This window comes from Gymnoscopelus braueri (assembly GCF_963280865.1).
Source record: "Gymnoscopelus braueri genome assembly, chromosome: 2".
Lineage (NCBI taxonomy): Eukaryota > Metazoa > Chordata > Actinopteri > Myctophiformes > Myctophidae > Gymnoscopelus > Gymnoscopelus braueri.
Window position 1 is genome coordinate 44,142,423 of NC_137604.1, and position 21,585 is coordinate 44,164,007.

Consider the following 21,585-nt stretch of genomic DNA (forward strand, 5'->3'; position numbering starts at 1 on the left):
TCGGTTGGAAGGTGTATTGCAGTCTGATACATTATAACTCTATGAGAAAATGGCCACCGATCGGATTAACATGTTTCTTATTGAACAATACGGAAGATACGGGTACTTATACCCACCCGAAGTGAATTGAAACATTCATGGCAATGAGGTAAGCACTTTATATTTGAAATCTGAACGTTTATGTAGATGTACGGGCCGTAAACGGAGAAGGAGCAAAAACCAGGTTGAAGTTTCGTCATGACTGTCATGTTTCAGGGCTAAATATTAGCATGTCTTACCTGAGAAGCTGTTGATCCAGAAGTAACGTGCTCTCTGTCTGGAAAAACTGACGGTACGGCTGTACTTTTCAACAGTCGTCTCTTTGGAAGATACTTGTAGTCTGTCTTCAGAAAATGACCACTGCACACATACGTTTGGTACGCTTGCCTTGCGTCTGTAATCAACCATAACTTCCACAACTCTTTATTCTCGAAAGGAAAACGATGTAAAGTTTTGTCTCCACAAAAATCACGCGTCCACAAACTTGACTAAAGACACTAAAGTTAGTGTAGGCTGCTTGCTGTGGGTGTGTCTGTGAGTCAGGGAACAGCGTGGTGAGTTTGTTTACAAACCAAACCTCGCGAGATGTGAAACGTTTCCCCCGCGAGAGTTGAGGCCGCATCTATCATTATATAATTTATGTTTAATTATATATTTTTTAATCATAAAGTTGACAAAAACTCGTTTGTTCGCAAACACAATATATAGGTAAATTTAATATAACATACATTTTTGTTTATATTTTATTTTTGAAGTTTAAACCTACTGTATTGTGTGTATAACATTGTTAAATAAAGTTAAAACCTCTAAAATGCCACGGTTTCGCTGTGTGCGGGAAAGTTGCTGATCTACAAGCTCACCATGACTCTGACATGGCGCTTTGTGAGCTTGTAGATCGGCTATTTTCCCACACGCAAACGCGCGCACCTTCAAATGACGCAATGTACATCCCTTCAACCAATGAGCGGCGTGCATTCGGCGGGCAGCCGGCCAATCAGAGGAGTCACGTGCGGTCTGTGGGCGTTGAGGTAGGTAGCAGCTGAGAGAGCGCTTCAGTCAGTGTTTGATGCTTCAACAACAGAGGACTTCTGACTCGCTACTGCCTGCGGTAGATAACTGAAGACGACAGACATCACTGTTTATTGACAGTTGCTTACGGTTTTATCGTATCTTCGGTGGAGTTTAGCATTATGGTGAGTAGCCTACAGTCATTATGAAAAATATCTAGAGTTAAGCTTGTTATTCTCCCGTTACTAAACGTTAACGTTGGTGTCGCTCGCCGAACTGTGTGATCTTCCAAGCTTATAACCGACGCTTTGTCAGCTTGAAGATCTGTTCTCTGCTGGTCGACAAGCGATGTTCATTGAGTTTCAGTCTTTTGCGTTGTGGTGTTTGTGGCTTATTTGACGTTATTTGGTTGTGTTCGTGCTGTTTTGGTTGCTGTTTGCTCATGTTTGCTGGTTCAACGGCTTTAAAACGTTGGTTGTTGAGAGCATTTTGAATATTTTGAACGTTGGTGAAGTGTTTTGAACCTTCGTCGATCGTTGCTTTTTAACTAAATTCAGAATTGAACGGTTTTATCTTATCTTCGGTGGAGTTCAGCGTTATGGTGAGTAAAATAATTATGAAAAAAAACTAGAGTTAAGCTTGTTATTCTCCCGTTAGGCTAAACGTTGACGTTATGGTGTTGGTGTCGCTCGCCGAACTGATCTTCCAAGCTTATAACGGACGCGTTAACTTGTCAGCTTGAATATCTGTTTTGGTTGCTGTTTGGTGATGTTTGCTGGTTTAACGGCTTTTAAACGTTGGTTGTTGAGTGAATTTTGAATGTTGTGAACGTTGGTGAAGTGTGTTTTGAACCTTCTAAATAGTGCTGCACGATTCTTGCTCAAATGTGAATCACGATTTTCCTCCATGAGAATTGAGATCACGATTCTCACACGATTCTCTTGTAAATATAAAAATATTAAGCACAATTTTTTTTTTTTTTTTTTTTTTTAATCGCCATAATTTAAAATCGAGATTGCATAGGTGTCTGAATCGAGATCACGATCTTTTTTTGATTAATTGTGCAGCACTACTTCTAAACGTAAAGTGCAGTTTGAACGTTGCTTTTTAACTAAACACGTTGTTTTTAATGTCTGTTCTGCTCGGCAAGCGACATGAATTGAGATTGAGTCTTTTGGGTGTTAATATGTGGCTTAATTTATGTTATATTTGATCCAGTATTGGTTTTTGGTGAATCTTTTAAACCTCAAGTGCATTTTTAACGTTGCTCTTTGTAACTGTTTTTGTTTCTGTTTTTGAATGTTAGTTTCAACAGTGGATGAACGTGCAGAACCCTGCATACATGGGGAAGACCAACAATGCTCCAAAGAGAGCTGCTCTTGGAGACCTTTCCAACTTTGCCAACAAGGCTTCTAACACCAAGGTAATATTTAAACCCCTTATTCTCAACCTTTACAATTTCACAGTCCCCAATTTGATACTTTTTTTCAGATCCCCACACTGAAATCCTTTTGTTAATTTAAACTGACTGTTAATTTAAACAATTACGTTGTTTACATTTAATTTGTATACCTCTAATGTAAGGTTCCCTTTGTAAACTCTCAGTTCAAGACAGTACAACAGGACAAGGCCCTGGATGGTGTCTACACAAGAATCCTACAGAGGATCCCTGATGTACCATGGGTGAACGTGGGCCACATCAGAAATGTGGACCTCTGCAGAGGCCTCCCGAGAGTCGCAGACAAGGTCAGGGAGAGAACGGTAGCTGGGCACTGTGGCAGGCACCTGAAACTGATGGCACACAAACATACACAAGGCACAGCTAGGAGGGGAGAGAGGCGCACCACCTATGTAGACACACTGCAGCGTGACAGCAGAGCTAACAACACTGCAGAGCTCCTGACGGGGGACAGGAAGGTGTGGAGAGCGTCCATCCTGGAATCCCGAGTAAGTTTTTGCTAATCTGCACTGTAGCATTACATATCATCGCTGTCGGGTGGAAACATTCTATCTCCATATTTCAACATTATGATTTTATATAAATGAATGAATGCTCTACGTTGTCGTATCATGCAAAAGTAGTTACTCGACTAGTCACAACACGTTGTGAGCTTGTAGATTTGCTATTTTTGAAGATGGCCAAACCTATTTAGCCCTGAGGCAGATTTATTTTATAAACGGCCTCTAAACGCTAACCTTCTGAAAAAAACTATACAGTACATTGCAACATCTAAAATGACAGATGCTTTCCCAGATTGAAAGGTATAACAATGTATAGGCTTTCCAAGTCTAAATGGGTTAAGTGTGTGTGGGGTTTTATAAATATTGAACCAATGACAAGTATTAACAAGAGCTTGTGACTAAATAATAACTCCATTGGATCCATTGGAATAGGTTCTTTTTTCCATTTCCTCAAAAGTAACAGTTATGGACATACAAGGTTTCTACCCGACAGTGACGATATACACTCAGAGTTACAGACCTGTTAGGGTCCATTTGGACCCCTGGTGGTCTCTGGACCCGATGTTCAGATCCAGTGATTTAAACTATGTACAAGAAACACATTACCTACAGTTTAACTTCAAAGAAGAATGTGTTTTGAATTTATTTTTTATTCTTTTCATCTTCTCAGAGGACTGGAGTTGCCAGAGTTCAGGCACCTCCTCAAGTGTCTCCCTCCACTGGTCCAGAACAAGCTGCAGATGTTTCCATGAAGGAGGCCTTCCCTGACCCGCTCCTCACAGTAGAGGACATTGATGCAGGAGACTCACAGTTGTCCCACCTATGTTCTGAATATGTCAAAGACATATATGCATATCTAATGGATCTAGAGGTATGTGATGCCAGAGGCATGTTTTCTTTACTACATGATGTGACTCACTTTTTACTTGACGATTCATTGTCATACAAATAATTGCGATTAACGATTTAATTGTGTTTTTCAATTGAACATTGGAACATAAAAATGTAATTTCTATTTGGCTTTTAGGCCATGTAAACATTATGTAATAATTGTGACAGGCTTAGATGTGACCTGGCGTCTTGCAGCAATGTAATGAAGTCTTTTGTTTGTACAGGTAAAGCAGGCTGTGCGACCCGGGTTCTTGAAGGGCTACGACATAACGGCAGACATGCGAGCTAAGCTAATCGACTGGCTGATCCAGGTTCATTTAAGTTTCCAGCTGCGGCAGGAGACACTCTATCTCACAGTTGCCATCTTGGATCGTTTTCTGCAAGTAAGGGCAACTTACAAATTAGTTTGCCATGTGATCTGCTCTTGTCTTTCTTTATTTTATTTTCCTTTTCTTTTTTTAATGAGCTGTTGTGATGTATTACAGGTTCGGTCAGTTTCACCAAAGAAGCTCCAGCTTGTTGGTGTCACTGCCTTGCTGGTGGCCTCAAAGTACGAGGAGATGAGACAAATAGGTGCCCCAGGGATCCAGGACTTTGCCGACATCACAGACAACGCCTTCACAACCACTCAGATTAAACAGATGGAGCGTGTAATGCTGAGGTACCTCAACTATGAGCTGGGGTTCCCGCTGCCCCTGCACTTCCTCAGGAGAGCATCCAAGGCTGCAAGCGTGAGTCACTGTTCACATGGTTCACTAACATACAAGGTGTAGTGATCAGACTTGACCCTCTGCACCAAGACTTTGTCCAGACTGCAGGCAAAATCTGATCTTTAGGACTGACTGTCAACACTGTTATTTGCAAGTGGTTAGTTTGGATTTGTGTTGAAAATAGCAGATCTACATGTCACAATTTGACATGTAAGCTTGTGGATCGTCTATTTCCCACAAGCGCCATGATCGTTCACAGTTTCAGTGTTCAGACTGAAACACACATTTAGAAAATTAGATTTCCATGAGGTTTTATGCTGTTCAGACTTGATAAAACAACTCTGATTTCCAATCTGGTTAGGACAATTATCAGATTTGGCCTGACGGTGTGAACATAGTCTAAATGAACATAGGTGGTGACTGGTCAAATGGTGGTTAAAATAAAGCATGTAGAAGGGTATTTTGAATTTATTATGCAAGCATGCTTTTTAATAGTGTTGTTTGTGTTTGTTCTAGTGTACTGTGGAGAGACACATGCTGGCCATGTATCTCATGGAGTTGACACTCCTTGACTACGACATGGTTCACTACCGGCCCTCTGAGATTGCGGCTGCTTCACTGTGCCTCGCTCAGCTGCTGCACGGTGGCCTGCCATGGGTGAGTTCAATAGAATCAATGTATATGTTGGCTTATTAGTACAGATGACTAGCTTGACATTTTGTCTTTGATTCTAGTTTTTTCCCCCTACAGAGCAGTATTGCACCACATATGATGATCCTAACGATTGTTTTTCATGTGTTGCAGACTCCTACAGAGCAGCATTATACCAGGTATGACGAGGCTCACCTGAAGCCCATAATGCAGCACATGGCAAAGAATGTCGTTGCTGTCAATGAGGGGAAAACAAAGTTCCAGGTGAGTTGGCAAACAAAGGCATTTGGAAGTTGATGGAGTAAGATGTGGATGTTTGAATAGATGAATACTAATGCTAAGATTCCCTCTCCACTAGGGTTGGCGTTAGGATAAATATAGGTTAGCATGTTATTTAGACAGATGCTAGGTTCATGTGTTTATCTGGCATCCTATAGTTTCAATGTACAGATTATTTACGTTTTGATACTATATTATTTAGACTGATGCTAGGTTCTTAGTTTTCCTATGATCCTAGATTACTAAGACACAACACTGTCTCTCTGCATGTGATGTGTTGTACAGTGTGTTTACCTGGCTTAATTGCTAATGCTTACTGTAAGTTGCTCTGGATAAAGAGCGTCTGCTAAATGCCTTAATTGTAAATTGTAGTATAGTATAATGGAGTATACTATAATAAAGGAATAATAGGGATGTTTGCATAGATGAATAGTGAAGTACTAATATAAATGTTCCCTCTCCACTAGGGTTAGGGTTAGTATAATGTAGTATAATATAATGGAGTGAGATGGGGATGTTTAAATAGATTAATACTAATGCTAGTTTTCCCTCTCCACTAGGCTGTCAAGACAAAGTTTTCTGAGAGCAAGCTGCTGAATGTCACTGAACTCTCCGAGCTGCAGTCCTCCATAGTGAAGAGCTTGGCTGCTCCCCTGCTGTGGTCAGTTTCTTCTGCATGATTGTGTCATTGCTGCCGTGGGTCTTATGGCATTATGTTGTAATGAGTCTATTTAGCTCCAGGTATTCTATCTATTGTGTCAGTGTCCTATTATAGTTTGTTGACACAGAGAGCGTTCTGCTTGGCTTAACTTAGTCAACGACTAGTCAGTGGACTTCTATCACTCTGAGTTGCCTGTGTTCATAAATGAACAATAACAAAAGGCATGTATATAAATCAATAATCTCTAACAGTTTTATTATTTATTTATTTTGTGTCTGTGGTGCGTATATAGGTATTTACATGTGTGTGTGTATATGTATATATGCATATTAGTTATTATTATTGCTTTCTTTCCTTTTTTTTTCATTCTAGAATTTAGCTAACAGTCTTTGACACTAATGCTTCGTCTTCTTCTTCTTTCGTGTGTCATCATCAGATTTCCAGTTCAGTAGTGTACAGCCACGCCCTCGTCTCAGGTCCCACATCGAAGAGGCCGGCCTCCGAGGGTGGTTTATACAGGGGACAGACTGTGATTATGTGCTCAGCGGTCTGCTCCGGCTCCCCACACTCGCATGCTGCTCCGTCCGCCAGGCCCCACTTCCTCATGGATGTTTTGAAGCATCCGACCCCGGTTCGCAGGCGGTTCAGCAGGGTCCATTGCCGGTGTGGCAGTTCCTCTCCTTTAATGCCGCCTCCCGGGTCCTGGATGTAACGGTGGATGCATGTGGGCCCGGCCAACTCCCACTCCTGCTTCCAGGCTGCCGCCAGCCATGCCTCTGTAGACAGGTCCTCAGGGATGGACCTGAGCAGCTCTTGTACCGCCTTGCTGTACGGGTGGCGGGACTTGAGCCTATCTAGAGGCAACACTGTTGTGGTGGTGTTGTGCAGGATATGCCAGTCATGTCTACGGGCTTTCCTTGCAAGGGATTCAGTAATGCTGTTGACTGTTGTGTATGTACAGTATGTTTAGGAGCCAGGGATTAAGGTGTGTGTGTGTGTGTGTGTGTGTGTGTGTGTGAATATGTTTGTATATATCCATGTAAATATCTATGAATTATGTAAATATCATTAATATAATAAAATGATCAGTTTGAACCATGAGAATTGTTGACTTCTATTCTCCTTTCAGTAGTAACGTAATGTTTATGTTGAATTAAAAGAAAGTCATGGCACTAGGTGTAATTCTCACGCCCATGAAACCTCCACCCGGTTTACTATGTACTTTTTCATTTGTCTAAGAAATAACTGAATAGACAAGTGGTTTCTATTGGTGTGCCTTGGGATTGTTTGACAGACACGCAGTATTTCAAATACAACTATACAATTTTTTAATATACATAAGTATTTTGTGCAAACTCATTTCCCAATACAGAGGCAAATTATATACCCACTAAGAATATTTTAACCACTTTCAACCTGGCGTCCTTATTAAGGCATTTCTTTATATGCTCTATAAGCTATATATGTTTTCCCAGACAAAAAAAAAGCTCATATTGTGCCATACTGAGCATGTAGATCGGCTATTTTCGCTATGAATACAGGTGTGCCTTGAGACTTTGACTTGTCTGTTGGTGTTGTGCACAAAAAGTGTGAAAAGCTGTGGAATAGACACAGTGGGGAACCATATATGTGTTATACTGTCTATACCACCGTGCTGTATAGTAGTAGGCTACACTGGTTCTCAACGTTGGGTTCTGAGCCCATCAGGGGTCCAATAAATGAACCCTTACCAAATGCATAAATGGAAAGTATAGACTGGGTCCCAGAGATAACAAATTGTATCAATGGGGGTCTGTGGCCTAGTGCATATCAAACTGGAGGTCCTCGAAATGGAAAAAGGTTTAAGTGCAAAGTTTGAAGGCAAGACACCAGACTGCTCCTCAGGGGAATTTAGTTCACTGTCTTAATGACCACATTCAGTGTCTTGGAATCAATACAGTTCCTTTATCTTTGCAACACCAAACCCATTCCTAAATGTAAACATTTTCTTACGTGGGCAACCCCATGTGTAGTGGTAGTACACTGCCACCTGGTGTCCAAAATACACCTCCTTGGTGTTACAAGAACTATTGCTGCACTATTATCATAACAAACAGTGCAGAAATCAGTGCTACTGTACATGTTGATGTTAGTTAAAAGCTTAATATTTTTATCCAATTCCTGGTCTTCAAATCTCACTTAATGATCAGAAATAGTGTTTTCTTTTGAATAATCAGAGGTGACATCATCATCAGTAGATAATTTTTTCATATCTCCTGAACATTCCTTCAACAAATCCTGAACAGAAATCATCAATTTTGACGCTTGCTTTTCACTGCAAATTTTGATCTGTACAATGATGACTCCTCTATTCAAAAGATTCTATTCTTCATCTTGCGTGGGTCTAGAATCTGTATGCTGTATGCTGTAAGTATGAGGGAAACATTTAGCAGCTGGTGATGACATGGGGTTAGGGTACTAAACACAACTAACTGTTCTGTGGTAAAATGTATCACTGGTAAATTCCATCATAAAGGGGTCACTAAATGTTACTGCTGCAATGGCGCCCTGGTACAACTTCCACTGCAAATAGATACAGAGTACATAAATTGCCTCAATATTATTTAGATTCATTAAGTGACATGTTAAGTTGAGAAAAAACACAGAATCCAACCGTGTGCACAAAGGAGATAAAATGTCTAAAAAAGCATGCTGAAGGTGCTTCTAGGATCAGGAGGAATGCAGGCTTAAAAATAAGAGGAGTTCCGAGCACTCAAAAAAGTTGAGACCATTTATGGTCTTCAGTTCTCGCCCTGTTGAAGACCGTAACTGGTCGAAACATGTTGGCATTTTAACTCCATATCCTTTCCACTTTTTTGAGTGCTCGGATCTCCTCTTTGACATGTTAAGTTATTGTTTGTAAAAGTTCACACCATCAGACAAACTCACTTAAGCCAAACATGGTTCAGAGTCATATCAGCAATCTGGTTTTGAACAAAGAGCCTCCAAAGCAACACTTGCAGACAAAACATTATTGTCACTGATAAATCTATCAACTCTTAATAACCTTGCTACCTAATGTGATTACAACATGTAGATTGTAGGTGTAGGACAACTTGACTCTTGAGCCCTGTTCCAGGTCCAGGACATGGAATCTTTGCCCATGTTGTTCTGCAAAAAGCTTCAATCTCCACTCCACTGGAACCTGAAGGACATCTCTTAGTTGTGACTTGTGATGATTGTAGACTTATGACTGAATTGTAGAAAAGTGTGTTCCTTCCTGTGTATCTGTCTAGTGTCTCTTTCCCTCCGTCTCAGGCAATTTGCTAAATGTGTGCATGTGTTTGTATTTAGGTGCCAAATGTGTCAAATATATAAAATAATACAAATGCCAAACTGAACGCCTGAGCTGCCATTAGAAGTTATGTTCTTAAATATTCGGTTTAAGATGTTGTTTTATGGGGTTAAATAGACCACATCTCTCCATTATTTACTGGCACTCCTAAATTTTTTTATTTCCTCCACCATGTCTTAGCTTGTTTAGTTTTCATCTGTGTTCCACATAAGACGTAAAATACACAACCCACACACTACCAAAGTGTAATTGATCTTTAATAGCACATCAATGGCCTCAAACTCACAAGCCAAACATGGTTAAGGAAAGTAAGGTTCAGAGTCATACCAGTGATCTGGTTTTGAACAAACCGCCTCCAAAGCAGCACTTGTCGACTCAAAATAAATACTTTGTGTGTGTCGATATGCCCAAATGTGATGACTGACATCAGTTCTTGTGCTATATACAGTATCTTCAGATTGCAGTTCATTGAAAGGAGATGGGCACAGACTTTGGGGGGGAGGATCCTCCCTGGCTGGATGGGTTCTCTGCGGTTGGGTCTTTCCATAGAAACATAACCCTCATCTTTAAAGAGGTCCAGGTAGTCTGTGTGGGGGGTGGAGGAATTCACCTGGAAATCGACCTGGAAATTAAACAGAATATTGTTAACCATTATTTAAATATTTGACATTTGAATCTGGACAGAATACAGGATCAATGTCATGAATATAGATATTGTGCTCTAACCTACCTTGCAAGAAGCCTTCCAAGAGGCACAGGATCCTTTCTAGGACCACTTCTGCCTCTTTGGGGAGTTGGAAGGGGCAGATCATGTCTGCGCCCCAATTGCCACTATTGCCTTTTTTTGGCTCCCCCCACAACAAGAGGGGCCTTCATTTTCACCATCTTAAACAATGAAAAGCATATAAGCAAACTTAGAAACATTTTCATGGCAGGGTTACAAAGGCTAATGAACGGCTATTTCAGTTTAATATCAAGCCTGATATTCTGTCTTAAGCTGGTGTCGCTCACTGAAAAAAGCAGACCAACATGCTGTATGCATCACTTCCAATATCGGCCAACAACACGGTCATACGTAAATAAACAAACATTAGTCCAGTCCAGATACATGTCTACCCTGTTCATTTGATATCCGAGTGCACAAATGTAACCTTTAGTGCAGGGTCTCTGCAAGTCGGTTTTAATACCACTTTCAATGAGGTTCAAGACCAATTTATCAATAGCAAAAATGTTCACAGTGAGGCCTACTACTCAGATTTAGAGTCAATCACGTACAGTATGTCCCAGTTTTTAATAAAGTTCAGATGGCAAAAAGTTTAACAGTTAAGACATATTTTGGCAAATCATTAAACAACTATTCATTACTATATTTTTCTACCAGACATAAGGCTGTTAAGTTCATAGAGTTCAGTTCAAGGTCCTGGTGCTCACTTTTAGAGCTCTGCATGGCCAGGCACCTGAATATTTAACTGACTTGCTTGAACCATATGTGCCCAGCAGGTCCCTGAGGTCAGCAGACCAGGGTCTATTGGTCATTCCTCGTACCTGGTTAATCACCAAAGGTGAAAGAGCTTTTCAGTCTGTAGCGCCTAGACCGTGGAATGCCCTTCCTCGTGGCCTGAGAGCTGCAGCTTCTGTGGTTATTTTTAAGAATCAGCTAAAAACTCTACTGTTTCAACATGCTTTCGCTCATTGTTTGGTAGCTCATTGTGAGCTACCAAAAGATCTGTTTTAATCTTTGCAGCCCATCCAAACAGTCTCAGTAACATTAAGACAAGACATAGGCTGTGCAGGTGCTACATTGTTCCATTTCTCATTTATAACATCAGTTTGAACGTGTCTTGTAATGATTGGATGCCCTTTGCTATGGGTCCATCTGATAGCACTGAAGAGAAAGGAAGTCTGAAGATCTTATTAGAGCTCCCAGCTATTCATTTAGTTGAGGTGGACGTTTCGAACCCACACTGGTCTTCAAAACATCAGCGACATTTAACGTCAGGGTGAACATGGCCAAATAATAACAAACAGACAAACTAACTCTGGCGAAGCAGGCTATCATGTAGCTCTGGTCCAGAGCAAGCTCCGGCTACTAAACAAAAACAACATCATAGTCAATGAACCCAAGTCCCTAAACAAGACAAAAACATTCGTAGTCTACAACAAAACTGGTGTTTCACCCCCCACTGCGCTGTGCAATATTATTTATAAGTGTAATGGATTAGAAAAGTAAAGACTGCTGGGTCTATATGTGAAAAGGCCCTTAAGACCCTTTCATACTGTATGATACTGTCTCATGTCCAGTCGGGGACATAGCCGAATATCTAACCTGGTAGATATTTGAAAATGGTCGGGAAGCCGATTGTTGTGCTAACTGGAACTAGCAATGGCTGGCAAAAATAGAAAGACAAAATGTTTATTACCGTACCTGTATCACACTGAGATCCACCACGTTTGACTGGTTGCTGCCATCTTTCATCTTCTTTGCCCAGGTTTGGGCCTTCTCTCTGAATTTCTTCAGGCTTTGGGTGTGCCTCTCTTTTCAATGCAACAGCTTCCCACACTGTGTAAGTGAGAGAGAGCAAGGATGAGAGAGCTATACAAATGGGTTCTAACTTAGCTGTGATACTAGAGACCCATAGTGTTTTTTCTTTCTAGACTTCTATGAAAAATAAACGTATATATGTTGTGTGTATACCTTTTATTGCATTTTCTAGATATCGTTGCTGTCGGGTAGACACCTTGTATGTCCAAAACCGTTCCTTTTTTATTATTATATTACAACATTTTAAAATAGTGAAAATAGCTGATCTACAAGTTTGATCTGCTATTTTCACTACCTTTGTGTGACACTCTTGTATGATGAAGTATAGGGCATTCATTTACGAAAAAACTAAAAGATGAAACATGGAGATATAAGGTTTCTGCCCGACAGCAGCAATATACTGTATGAGTGTGTGTGTATAGATAAGTACCCCCCCCCCCCAATATTCTGCATGCTCACTGCTGCTAAACAACTTTTACCATGTCTTTTTGTACCTGGACTATTGCCACCTTTATTCTATCTTATTTATATTACATCTGCATTGGCACAGGGGAGGGTGATCACTGGCACACTGGGATGTGAGAGTTTTTTTCTTTTAAAATTAATGATTCCCAAAAAACGCAAATGACATCCTGCACATAATTCTACATTCATTTAAACTCCTAACTGACTGGGGAGGGAGTCAGAGAGATAGGTGGGGTTATTGCTCTGAGTCTAATGATCATTACATCCTTTGGACAATCAAAATCAGTCTGTAATATTTATGTGGTTTCATAATTAAACTTAATGTTGATATGACTATCTACTTTATGGCACTTCATGTCATAAAGGCTGCCGACCCCTGACGTAGGGCATTCATTTCTATAAAAAGTTGAAATATGGAAATGGAAGGTTTCTACCCGACGGCGATGATATGCAATGCTACAGTGCAGACTGAGAAAAACGTACTTGGTGCTCTCCACAACTTCCAATCCCCCATCAGGAGCGTGCGTCTACATGGGTGGTGCGCCTCTCTCCCCTCCTAGCGGTGCCTTGTGTCAGTTTGTTGTTCATCAGTTTCAGGTGCCCGGCACAGTGCCCGGCCAGCGTCATCCTTCTCTCCCTGACCTTGTCCGCGACTCTCGGGAGGCCTCTGTAGAGGTCCACATTTCTGATGTCGTCCATCCATGGTACATCAGGGCTCATCTGTAGCATTCTTGTGACGTGTAGACGCCATCCAGGGCCTTGGCCTGTTGTACTGAGAGTGTACAAACCCGTAGTGGGGTTTCCTAAACTTTTATTTTTAAGGGGTTACCTGCCCAAACGTCAGGTCTCTGAGTAGCATATGCTTGTCTCAAAGATTAAGCCATGCATGTCTAAGTACAAACGGCTTGTACAGTGAAACTGCAAAAGGCTCATTTAAATCAGTTATGGTTCCTCTGATCGCTCCTCAGTTACTTGGATGCGGTGAGTAAACTAATTGTAAAATAAATAGTTTGCTTGTTGTTCAGTTCTCCTGGTTGTGGCCAGTTGGCACTGATTGGAATGTAATCAAGTTCACCTGTGGAGCTGAAGCCCAGTATGGGGCTGCAGAAAGCTAGCCTGGTAAACCCCCCTCCCACCGGAAATCTCATTTGCATTTGATGTGTGTCGCAAACTTCTTCCATTTGACAGTCAGGTTAGCAGAAAGCAGCAGTACAATAAAACTGCCATGGTGGTGGAGGAGCGAGGATGGCATCAGCATAAGGAAAATGTTTGTTTGATACAGGGCACGGACAGTCAAGTTCAAAAGACAGTTAAGGAAAGGATGGACAAACGTCAAACATGAATGAGACGTGAGTCGCCTTTGATCGTAAGTTGTCTGGATAAAGAGCGTCTGCTAAATGCCTAAATTGTAGCATAGAGTAAGATAGGGATGTTTGCATAGATGAATAGTGAATACTAATATAAATGTTCCCTCTCCACTAGGGTTAGTGAGATGGGATGGGGATGTTTAAATGGATTAATACTAATGCTAGTTTTCCCTCTCCACTAGGCCGTCAAGACAAAGTTCTCCGAGAGCAAACTGACGAATGTCACTCAACTCTCTGAGCTGCAGTCCTCCATAGTGAAGAGCCTGGCTGCTCCCCTGCTGTGGTCAGTTTCTTCTGCATGATTGTGTCATTGCTGCCGTGGGTCTTATGGCATTATGTTGTAATGAGTCTTTATTTAGCTCCAGGTATTCTATTGTGTCCTATTATAGTTTGTTGACACAGAGCGTTTTGCTTGGCTTAACTTAGTCAACGACTAGTCAGTTGACTTCTATCACTCTGAGTTGCCTGTGTTCATAAATGAACAATAACAAAAGGCATAACTTTTTTTTTTGTCTGTGCATATACAGTATAGGTATTTACGTGTGTGTATATATGCATATATTAGTTATTGTTATTGCTTTCTTCTTTCCTAACGTACTATTCAGTAATGCTGTTGACTGTTGTGTATGTATGTACGAGATTGTGATTGTGTGCGTGTGTGTAAAAAAAGAAGTGTTTTTAAAGAAAAGTTGTGTCCATCATCAAGTATGTGTAAATATGTTTGTATATATCCATGTAAATATCTATGAATTATGTAAATACCATTAATATAATAAAATGATCAGTTTGAACCATGAGAATTGTTGGTCTGACTGTGAGATAGCGATGTCTAAATAGATTAATACTAATTTTCCCTCTCCACTAGGCCGTCAAGACGAAGTTCTCTGAGAGCAAGCTGATGAATGTCACTCAACTTTCTGAGCTGCAGTCCTCTATCGTGAAGAGCCTGGCTGTTCACTGCTTGTCATAGCAAACTAGCAAAGGAAAAATCCATTGCCTTCATCACACTCTTCATGGCTGCGTGAATGATACAATATATTTTTTGGAGTATGCATGCTAAACATGGATAAGCACACCCAGCTTAGCGGTGGAGCTAGCAGGCTGCATCTGACTCTGGTAAGGGGAAAGCAGGGGGAGTGCGTATATTTTTTACGCGAATAACAGTTGGTGTTTTTCTCCACAGAGCAGTATTGCACCACATATGATGAGGATCACCTGAAGCCGATAATGAAGCACATCGCTAAGAATGTCGTTGTCAACGAGGGGAAAACAAAGTTCCACATATGATGTTGTGCAGACTCCTACAGAGCAGCATTACACCACGTGTGACGAGGATCACCTGAAGCCGATAATGAAGCACATCGCTAAGAATGTCGTTGTCAACGAGGGGAAAACGAAGTTCCACATATGATGTGGTGCAGACTCCTACAGAGCAGCATTACACCACGTGTGACGAGGATCACCTGAAGCCGATAATGAAGCACATCGCTAAGAATGTCGTTGTCAACAAGGGGAAAACAAAGTTCCAGGTGAGTAGGCAAACGAAGGCATTTGGAAGTTGATGCAGTAAGATGTGGATGTTTGAATAGATGAATACTAATGCTAAGATTCCCTCTCCTCTAGGATTTAGGCTTAATTGCTTACTGTAAGTTGCTCTGGATAGTCTGCTAAATGCCTAAATTGTAGAATAGTATAAGGGAGTAAGATAGGGATGTTTGCATAGATGAATACTGAATACTACCGTAATCTAAATGTTCCCTCTCCACTAGGGTTAGTATAATGTAGCATAATATAATGGAGTGAGATATAGGGATGTTTAGATTACAAGTAAGACGCGCGAATGCGGGAAGCAAACGCCCCAAAAAAAATTATGAAAAATAATTATTTAAAAAAAAGTAACCAATAAAAAAATATATAAGAAATACAAAAAAAGGAGCATCTTAGAAAAATACAAATTCACAAAGAAAAAACTTTGAATGTTTTTGAACAATTCAACAAAGTGTTTGAAGTGCCCGTTTCACCCACTTCCGGGGGGCGGAGCCAAAATCCGAGACCAAAGTATTTGTTCGTAGACCCCCTCGTAGAAAAAGTTTCGGAGCGATTCGGGCACTTTTCATTTAACATGGGGTTTCAATGGGGAGTTTTTGGAGCCTTCTCCGGGGCGTGGCTTCCGGGGGAAGGGGCGGGCTTAAACGCAACCTTGACAGGTGTGTTCAGTTTTCAAAGACCTTTCATTTGATGTATGGTACATCTATATGGGACATTTACTTGGCTGCACACAGGCAGTGCACACAATACTGCACACAGAGACGCAGAGAGACACACAAGCCGAGCACGGTGTCATAGTAAGCTCCACTTGCGCGCCTCCTTCCGCTGCGTTCGCAAATACTAATGCTAGTTTTCCCTCTCCACGAGGCCGTCAAGATGAAGTACTCGGGGAGCAAGCTGATGAATGTCACTCGCCTTTCTGAGCTGCAGTCATCTACTGTGAAGAGCCTGTCTGCTCCCCTGCTTGACAACACCTGAGGTTGAATCAGGCATGCAGACTTGTTGCCTTTCAGCTACATTATCTTTTTTTTTCCAGATGGGGTGACGATTGAGCCTGCTCAAAATGAAAGGATGCGTGTGACTCGACAGAAAATGGCCAATCTACAAGCTCACGTGTTGTGTTGGGACCTTGTACACAGCCTATGACAAAGGGTTGTCTACTGTTTGTCTGTCTACTTGTCATGTGAATATTTGTTGTTTGTACAAAAACAAATCATGTAACATCAATTCTGTTAATGTTGTGAGCCATCAAGTATGTGTATTATGTAAAAAGCAAACTAGCAAAGGTCTCATATCCATCTATAAATTATGTAAATATCCATTAGTATAATAAAATGATCAGTTTGAACCATGAGAATTGTTGGTCTGACTCTTGAATTGGAGGTCTAATATGACGAGGCGAGGCGGAGGCCCACCTGAAGCCAATATATGCATCACATCACTAAGAATGTAGTCGTCGTCAACCAGGGGAAAGTTCCAGGTGCAGTTTTGGCAAACGAAGGCATTTGGAAGTTTGTTTTCTGGCCAAGAGAGATGTCGGCAGCTTTTATCATAGCTCTTAATAGGCTCTACGCACAGCAGCCATATTGTAAAGAAATTGGGCCTCTTTCTTCCTTCCTTCACAGGTCTTACCAATGATACTAATGAAGGCTCTGTTACATTCTGGTCAAACAGAGTCAGGGTGCTGGTATTGTGCATGTTGGCTCACTAGAAACACTCTGCTGCACCAGTGGGTTCCTTGGGGGGGTTCCAAATGGACCCCTTACGGGTGTGTAACTCTGAGAGTGTACAAATGGATTTGGTTCCATTTGTACACAGAGTTATGGAGGCCTTGGAATTAAAACGTTTGAGAACCACTGTGCTACACTACAGTAAATGGAACAGAGCCTTCATTAGTGTCATTGGTAACACCTGTGAAGTAAGGAAGAGGCCCAAAATCTTTCTAATATGGCTGCTGTGCATAGAGCCTATTATGCTCCTCAAACGCCGGTGTCAGATGTTCGTACACCTCCCTCGTCTCCTCCTCTGTCCTGAAGCTCCTACAGGCTGAGCTGCACAGATGTGGAGTAAAGGATCTGTGGGGAGAGGAAAGGAAGAGGGGAGAAAAGAGGAAAAGAGAAGTCATGAAACCACCTTCACCACTTCAGAAACATATCACTATCATCATCGTGTTTTCTGTTATGATTACCATCATTATCATCATCTGAATGTTTAAAGCCTCCTGACACTCTTCTTGCTCTGAGCACTTCCTGGATCTGCTGTCGCTCTCTCTGGACGGGTGAAGTTCACACAGGCAGTCTGTGTGCAGAACTAGCCTCACTACCAGCTTGGCTGCTTGATGAGGATGCTGTACTATCATGAGCCAAGTCCATTGAACTAAAACGTGTGTCTAGTGAAGCAAGGCCAGGAGAGGCTAGAGATTTTGGTGGACACAGAGGCCTATATGGACGGGTTGATCTTTTGATATTTATGACAGCTGGTGTTGACTATGGTAAACCATCCTGTTTACAAAAGAAAATCAATGTTGACAGTAACGGTATATACGGCGGTATATACACCATTAGATATGTCCAGTAAACTATTCAACTTAGCAAATTCAGTATAATACATACAACATGATCTAACATGTGGCCCCTCAACCTCCCTTTCATTTGTGGACATCTCCAGGCTAGTTGATGTATACATACATCTTAGAACACATCATATGGAGATATACTTCAATAAAAGAGACATTTAAAATAAAATGGAGTGCATCTATATTGCCAGCATATAATTAAAAAATACCTTCTCTTGGTGAGCTTTGCTGACACCGTAGTATGTCCCAGATATGGATTGACATGGACGTGCCATTGATGAAGGAATGTATTTTTCTGCAGGACTCATAATCGAGGCCAAAGTAGGAACATGTGTGTTTTCAGAACCAGGGATTTCCTGAAATAGACAGAGGATGTGTTATATATTAGGACAAACTGTACTGTATTGCAATGGTTCTCAAAGTGGGGTCTGGGGACCCCCAGGGGTCTTTGAGGGTGTTCCAGGGTGGTGAAATTGTTTAAAGGTATCATGACATTCATGTTTACACCACATTCAGAGTCTTTGTCCTGGTCCTTCAAACGTGTACAAAAAGTTTTAACTGAAAATTCCACTCCAGTGATTCACTGTAGGTGTTTTTGTCTCACATTTCTAAAGCCTTTTCAACTGCAATGAAAAAATAAATCTTTGCCTGCGGGTGTCGCTGGTGAGGGATTTTGCCTGTCAATCATCGCCTCTGCTCCGCCCCCCCCAAAGGAAAGGATAGGGAAGGGGAGGGGCGAGGAGGAGAGTGGGCGGGATTAATCGACTGTGACCTCACTGTCGAAGGGCCAAGCTCAGATTACTTTTCAGCCTAATTATTCAGAAAACCCCAGACCACAGAAAATCCACTGAATGTTCAAATTTTTTGGGTGTAATTGAGGTCATAAAACCCCCAAAAAAACATTTTAAAAAAAAAATGTGAAAATGAATGTCATCGAACCTTTAATATATACAAATCTGTTTAACCACTTTAACTATATGGTTGGCTGTTTGAAAATAGCAGATGAACAAGCTCACTTGTAGGACGGCCTTTTTCAAAAATATCTTGAAAACATTTGACAAATAAGGAATATTTATTTAACAAATCTTGTATAGGGTCCCTGGCAAAAAATGTTTTCAGATGGGAGTTTGCAGTCAGATATATGGTAGTCCTCAACATGAAAACGAGAACCACCGCTGGAGTGAAAATTATAGCTACATACCGGTACACATACTACATATTGTCTGGATACCTGATGCCAAGAGTTGAAGAGACGAACTGGCGTAACGCCGTAGTATGAGCCAGATCTGTGTGGTCGTGCCTGTGTAGAAGAGGCCTTTCTGAGCACTGGACTGTACAGCTCAAGATTTGGAATACAGGATGGGAATTCTTCAGATATTGACTGTAATGAAATAAACAAGATAACAAGAAAATGTATCGAATTAGCAAACAAACACTATTAGGTTGTGTTTTACTGCAATATCATCATGTTATAATACACAATCACACTATAAGACACATTCAACTATGAATCCAGTATGAAACACTATGGATGAAGAATGACTGTATATGCTAAAAAGTGTTTGTGGTTCAGGAATTTCCTCAGTAATTTATGCCTGCTGTGAAAAAAACAAAAACAGAAAAACAACTAGTATTCAACTTATCAGGCTATAGGCTCCTTTGGCTTCCCCCACCCAAACATATTATCTAGCTAGCTATCTGCTTTTCAAAATATCTTCTTCTAGGATGTTCCTCAGGTTATTTTTTTTCTCTGCATTTGTTTGTACATATAGTGTTATTTTTTCTGTATTTTTGTGTTGATATTTGAACTGTTTTGTTGCTACTATAAATGCCTATGAATTGAACACCAAGGACCCCAATGGAAACAAGACAGCAAGGACTTTTTTGGACAGACCTTTTAGGCAAAGTATTATAAATGTAATTGTGCTGTTTACATTTTTGCTTAATAAAATATGTAATCAATCAATCAAAAGGAACCAGTTTACAAATCTAGCCAAGTATATGAAGTTAGCTAGATAAAAGTACATAAAATACACAAATCCAACAGTCCTGTGGAGTTGGTAGGAGAATGGAGAATGGACTGTGGACTGGCAACGTCCTGCTATGAACAGAGGGTGGGTTAACCAACTGTACTGTAATGCAGTGGGTTCCACATGATATACTATACAAAATTCTGTTTTTGAATGGGATGCTTTCCAAACATACACATCCACCCCTTATTTAACTTTAGCCTTGGTCCTACTCCTTGAACCAGCTCAAATGAACAAAGAACATATCTGAGTACAATATAATGACAAATGTCAACTGGAACTACGGTTAATTTATTTACTACAAACTATATACTATTAGCATGTTAGCTAGCCATGGATCACACGACGCTTGTCCGTCACGAGCGTCATGGCTGAATTTCAACCTGGTGTTTGCACGTTCTCCATTTACAGCCCGTACATCTACATAAACGTTAAGATTTCAAATATAAAGTGCTTACCTCATGGCCACGGATGTTACAATACTACTCCGGCCCTCAAAAGTACTCGCATCTTCCGTATTGTTCAATAAAAAGCATTTGAATCCGATCGGTGGCCATTCTTTTCATATGCTTTCAACTGCGCGACCCTATCGGTTGGAAGGTGTATTGCAGTCTGATACATTATAACTCTATGAGAAAATGGCCACCGATCGGATTAACATGTTTCTTATTGAACAATACGGAAGATACGGGTACTTATACCCACCCGAAGTGAATTGAAACATTCATGGCAATGAGGTAAGCACTTTATATTTGAAATCTGAACGTTTATGTAGATGTACGGGCCGGGCCGTAAACGGAGAAGGAGCAAAAACCAGGTTGAAGTTTCGTCATGACTGTCATGTTTCAGGGCTAAATATTAGCATGTCTTACCTGAGAAGCTGTTGATCCAGAAGTAACGTGCTCTCTGTCTGGAAAAACTGACGGTACGGCTGTACTTTTCAACAGTCGTCTCTTTGGAAGATACTTGTAGTCTGTCTTCAGAAAATGACCACTGCACACATAAGTTTGGTACGCTTGCCTTGCGTCTGTAATCAACCATAACTTCCACAACTCTTTATTCTCGAAAGGAAAACGATGTAAAGTTTTGTCTCCACAAAAATCACGAGTCCACAAACTTGACTAAAGACACTAAAGTTAGTGTAGGCTGCTTGCTGTGGGTGTGTCTGTGAGTCAGGGAACAGCGTGGTGACTTTGTTTACAAACCAAACCTCGCGAGATGTGAAACGTTTCCCCCGCGAGAGTTGAGGCCGCATCTATCATTATATAATTTATATGTTCAATTATATATTTTTTAATCATAAAGTTGACAAAACCTCGTTTGTTCGCAAACACAATATATAGGTAAATTTAATATAACATACATTTTTGTTTATATTTTATTTTTGAAGTTTAAACCTACTGTATTGTGTGTATAACATTGTTAAATAAAGTTAAAACCTCTAAAATGCCACAGTTTCGCTGTGTGCGGGAAAGTTGCTGATCTACAAGCTCACGACATGACTCTGACATGGCACTTTGTGA

General features: G+C 40.9%; 2 protein-coding genes across 2 annotated transcripts; one reads left to right on the forward strand and one right to left on the reverse strand.

Moving 5' to 3' along the window:
• Nucleotides 1-980: 980 nt before the first annotated feature.
• Nucleotides 981-16,435, forward strand: LOC308095697 (G2/mitotic-specific cyclin-B2-like; the record flags this gene model as incomplete). The annotated part of the gene is made up of 9 exons (XM_080442739.1): nt 981-1,067; nt 2,354-2,470; nt 2,653-2,793; nt 3,680-3,880; nt 4,125-4,283; nt 4,386-4,631; nt 5,127-5,267; nt 5,415-5,525; nt 16,325-16,435. The coding sequence occupies 9 exons, from the start codon at nt 981-983 to the stop codon at nt 16,433-16,435; spliced, it is 1,314 nt and encodes a 437-aa protein (XP_080298865.1).
• A 776-nt stretch (nt 16,436-17,211) lies between these two features.
• On the reverse strand, nt 17,212-21,562 carry LOC308095708 (uncharacterized protein; the record flags this gene model as incomplete). Its single annotated transcript, XM_080442747.1, has 5 exons — nt 17,212-17,532; nt 18,242-18,388; nt 19,264-19,413; nt 20,935-21,055; nt 21,558-21,562. 5 exons carry the CDS (start codon nt 21,560-21,562, stop codon nt 17,497-17,499), a joined length of 459 nt encoding a protein of 152 aa, XP_080298873.1. The 3' UTR covers nt 17,212-17,496.
• Nucleotides 21,563-21,585: the final 23 nt, after the last annotated feature.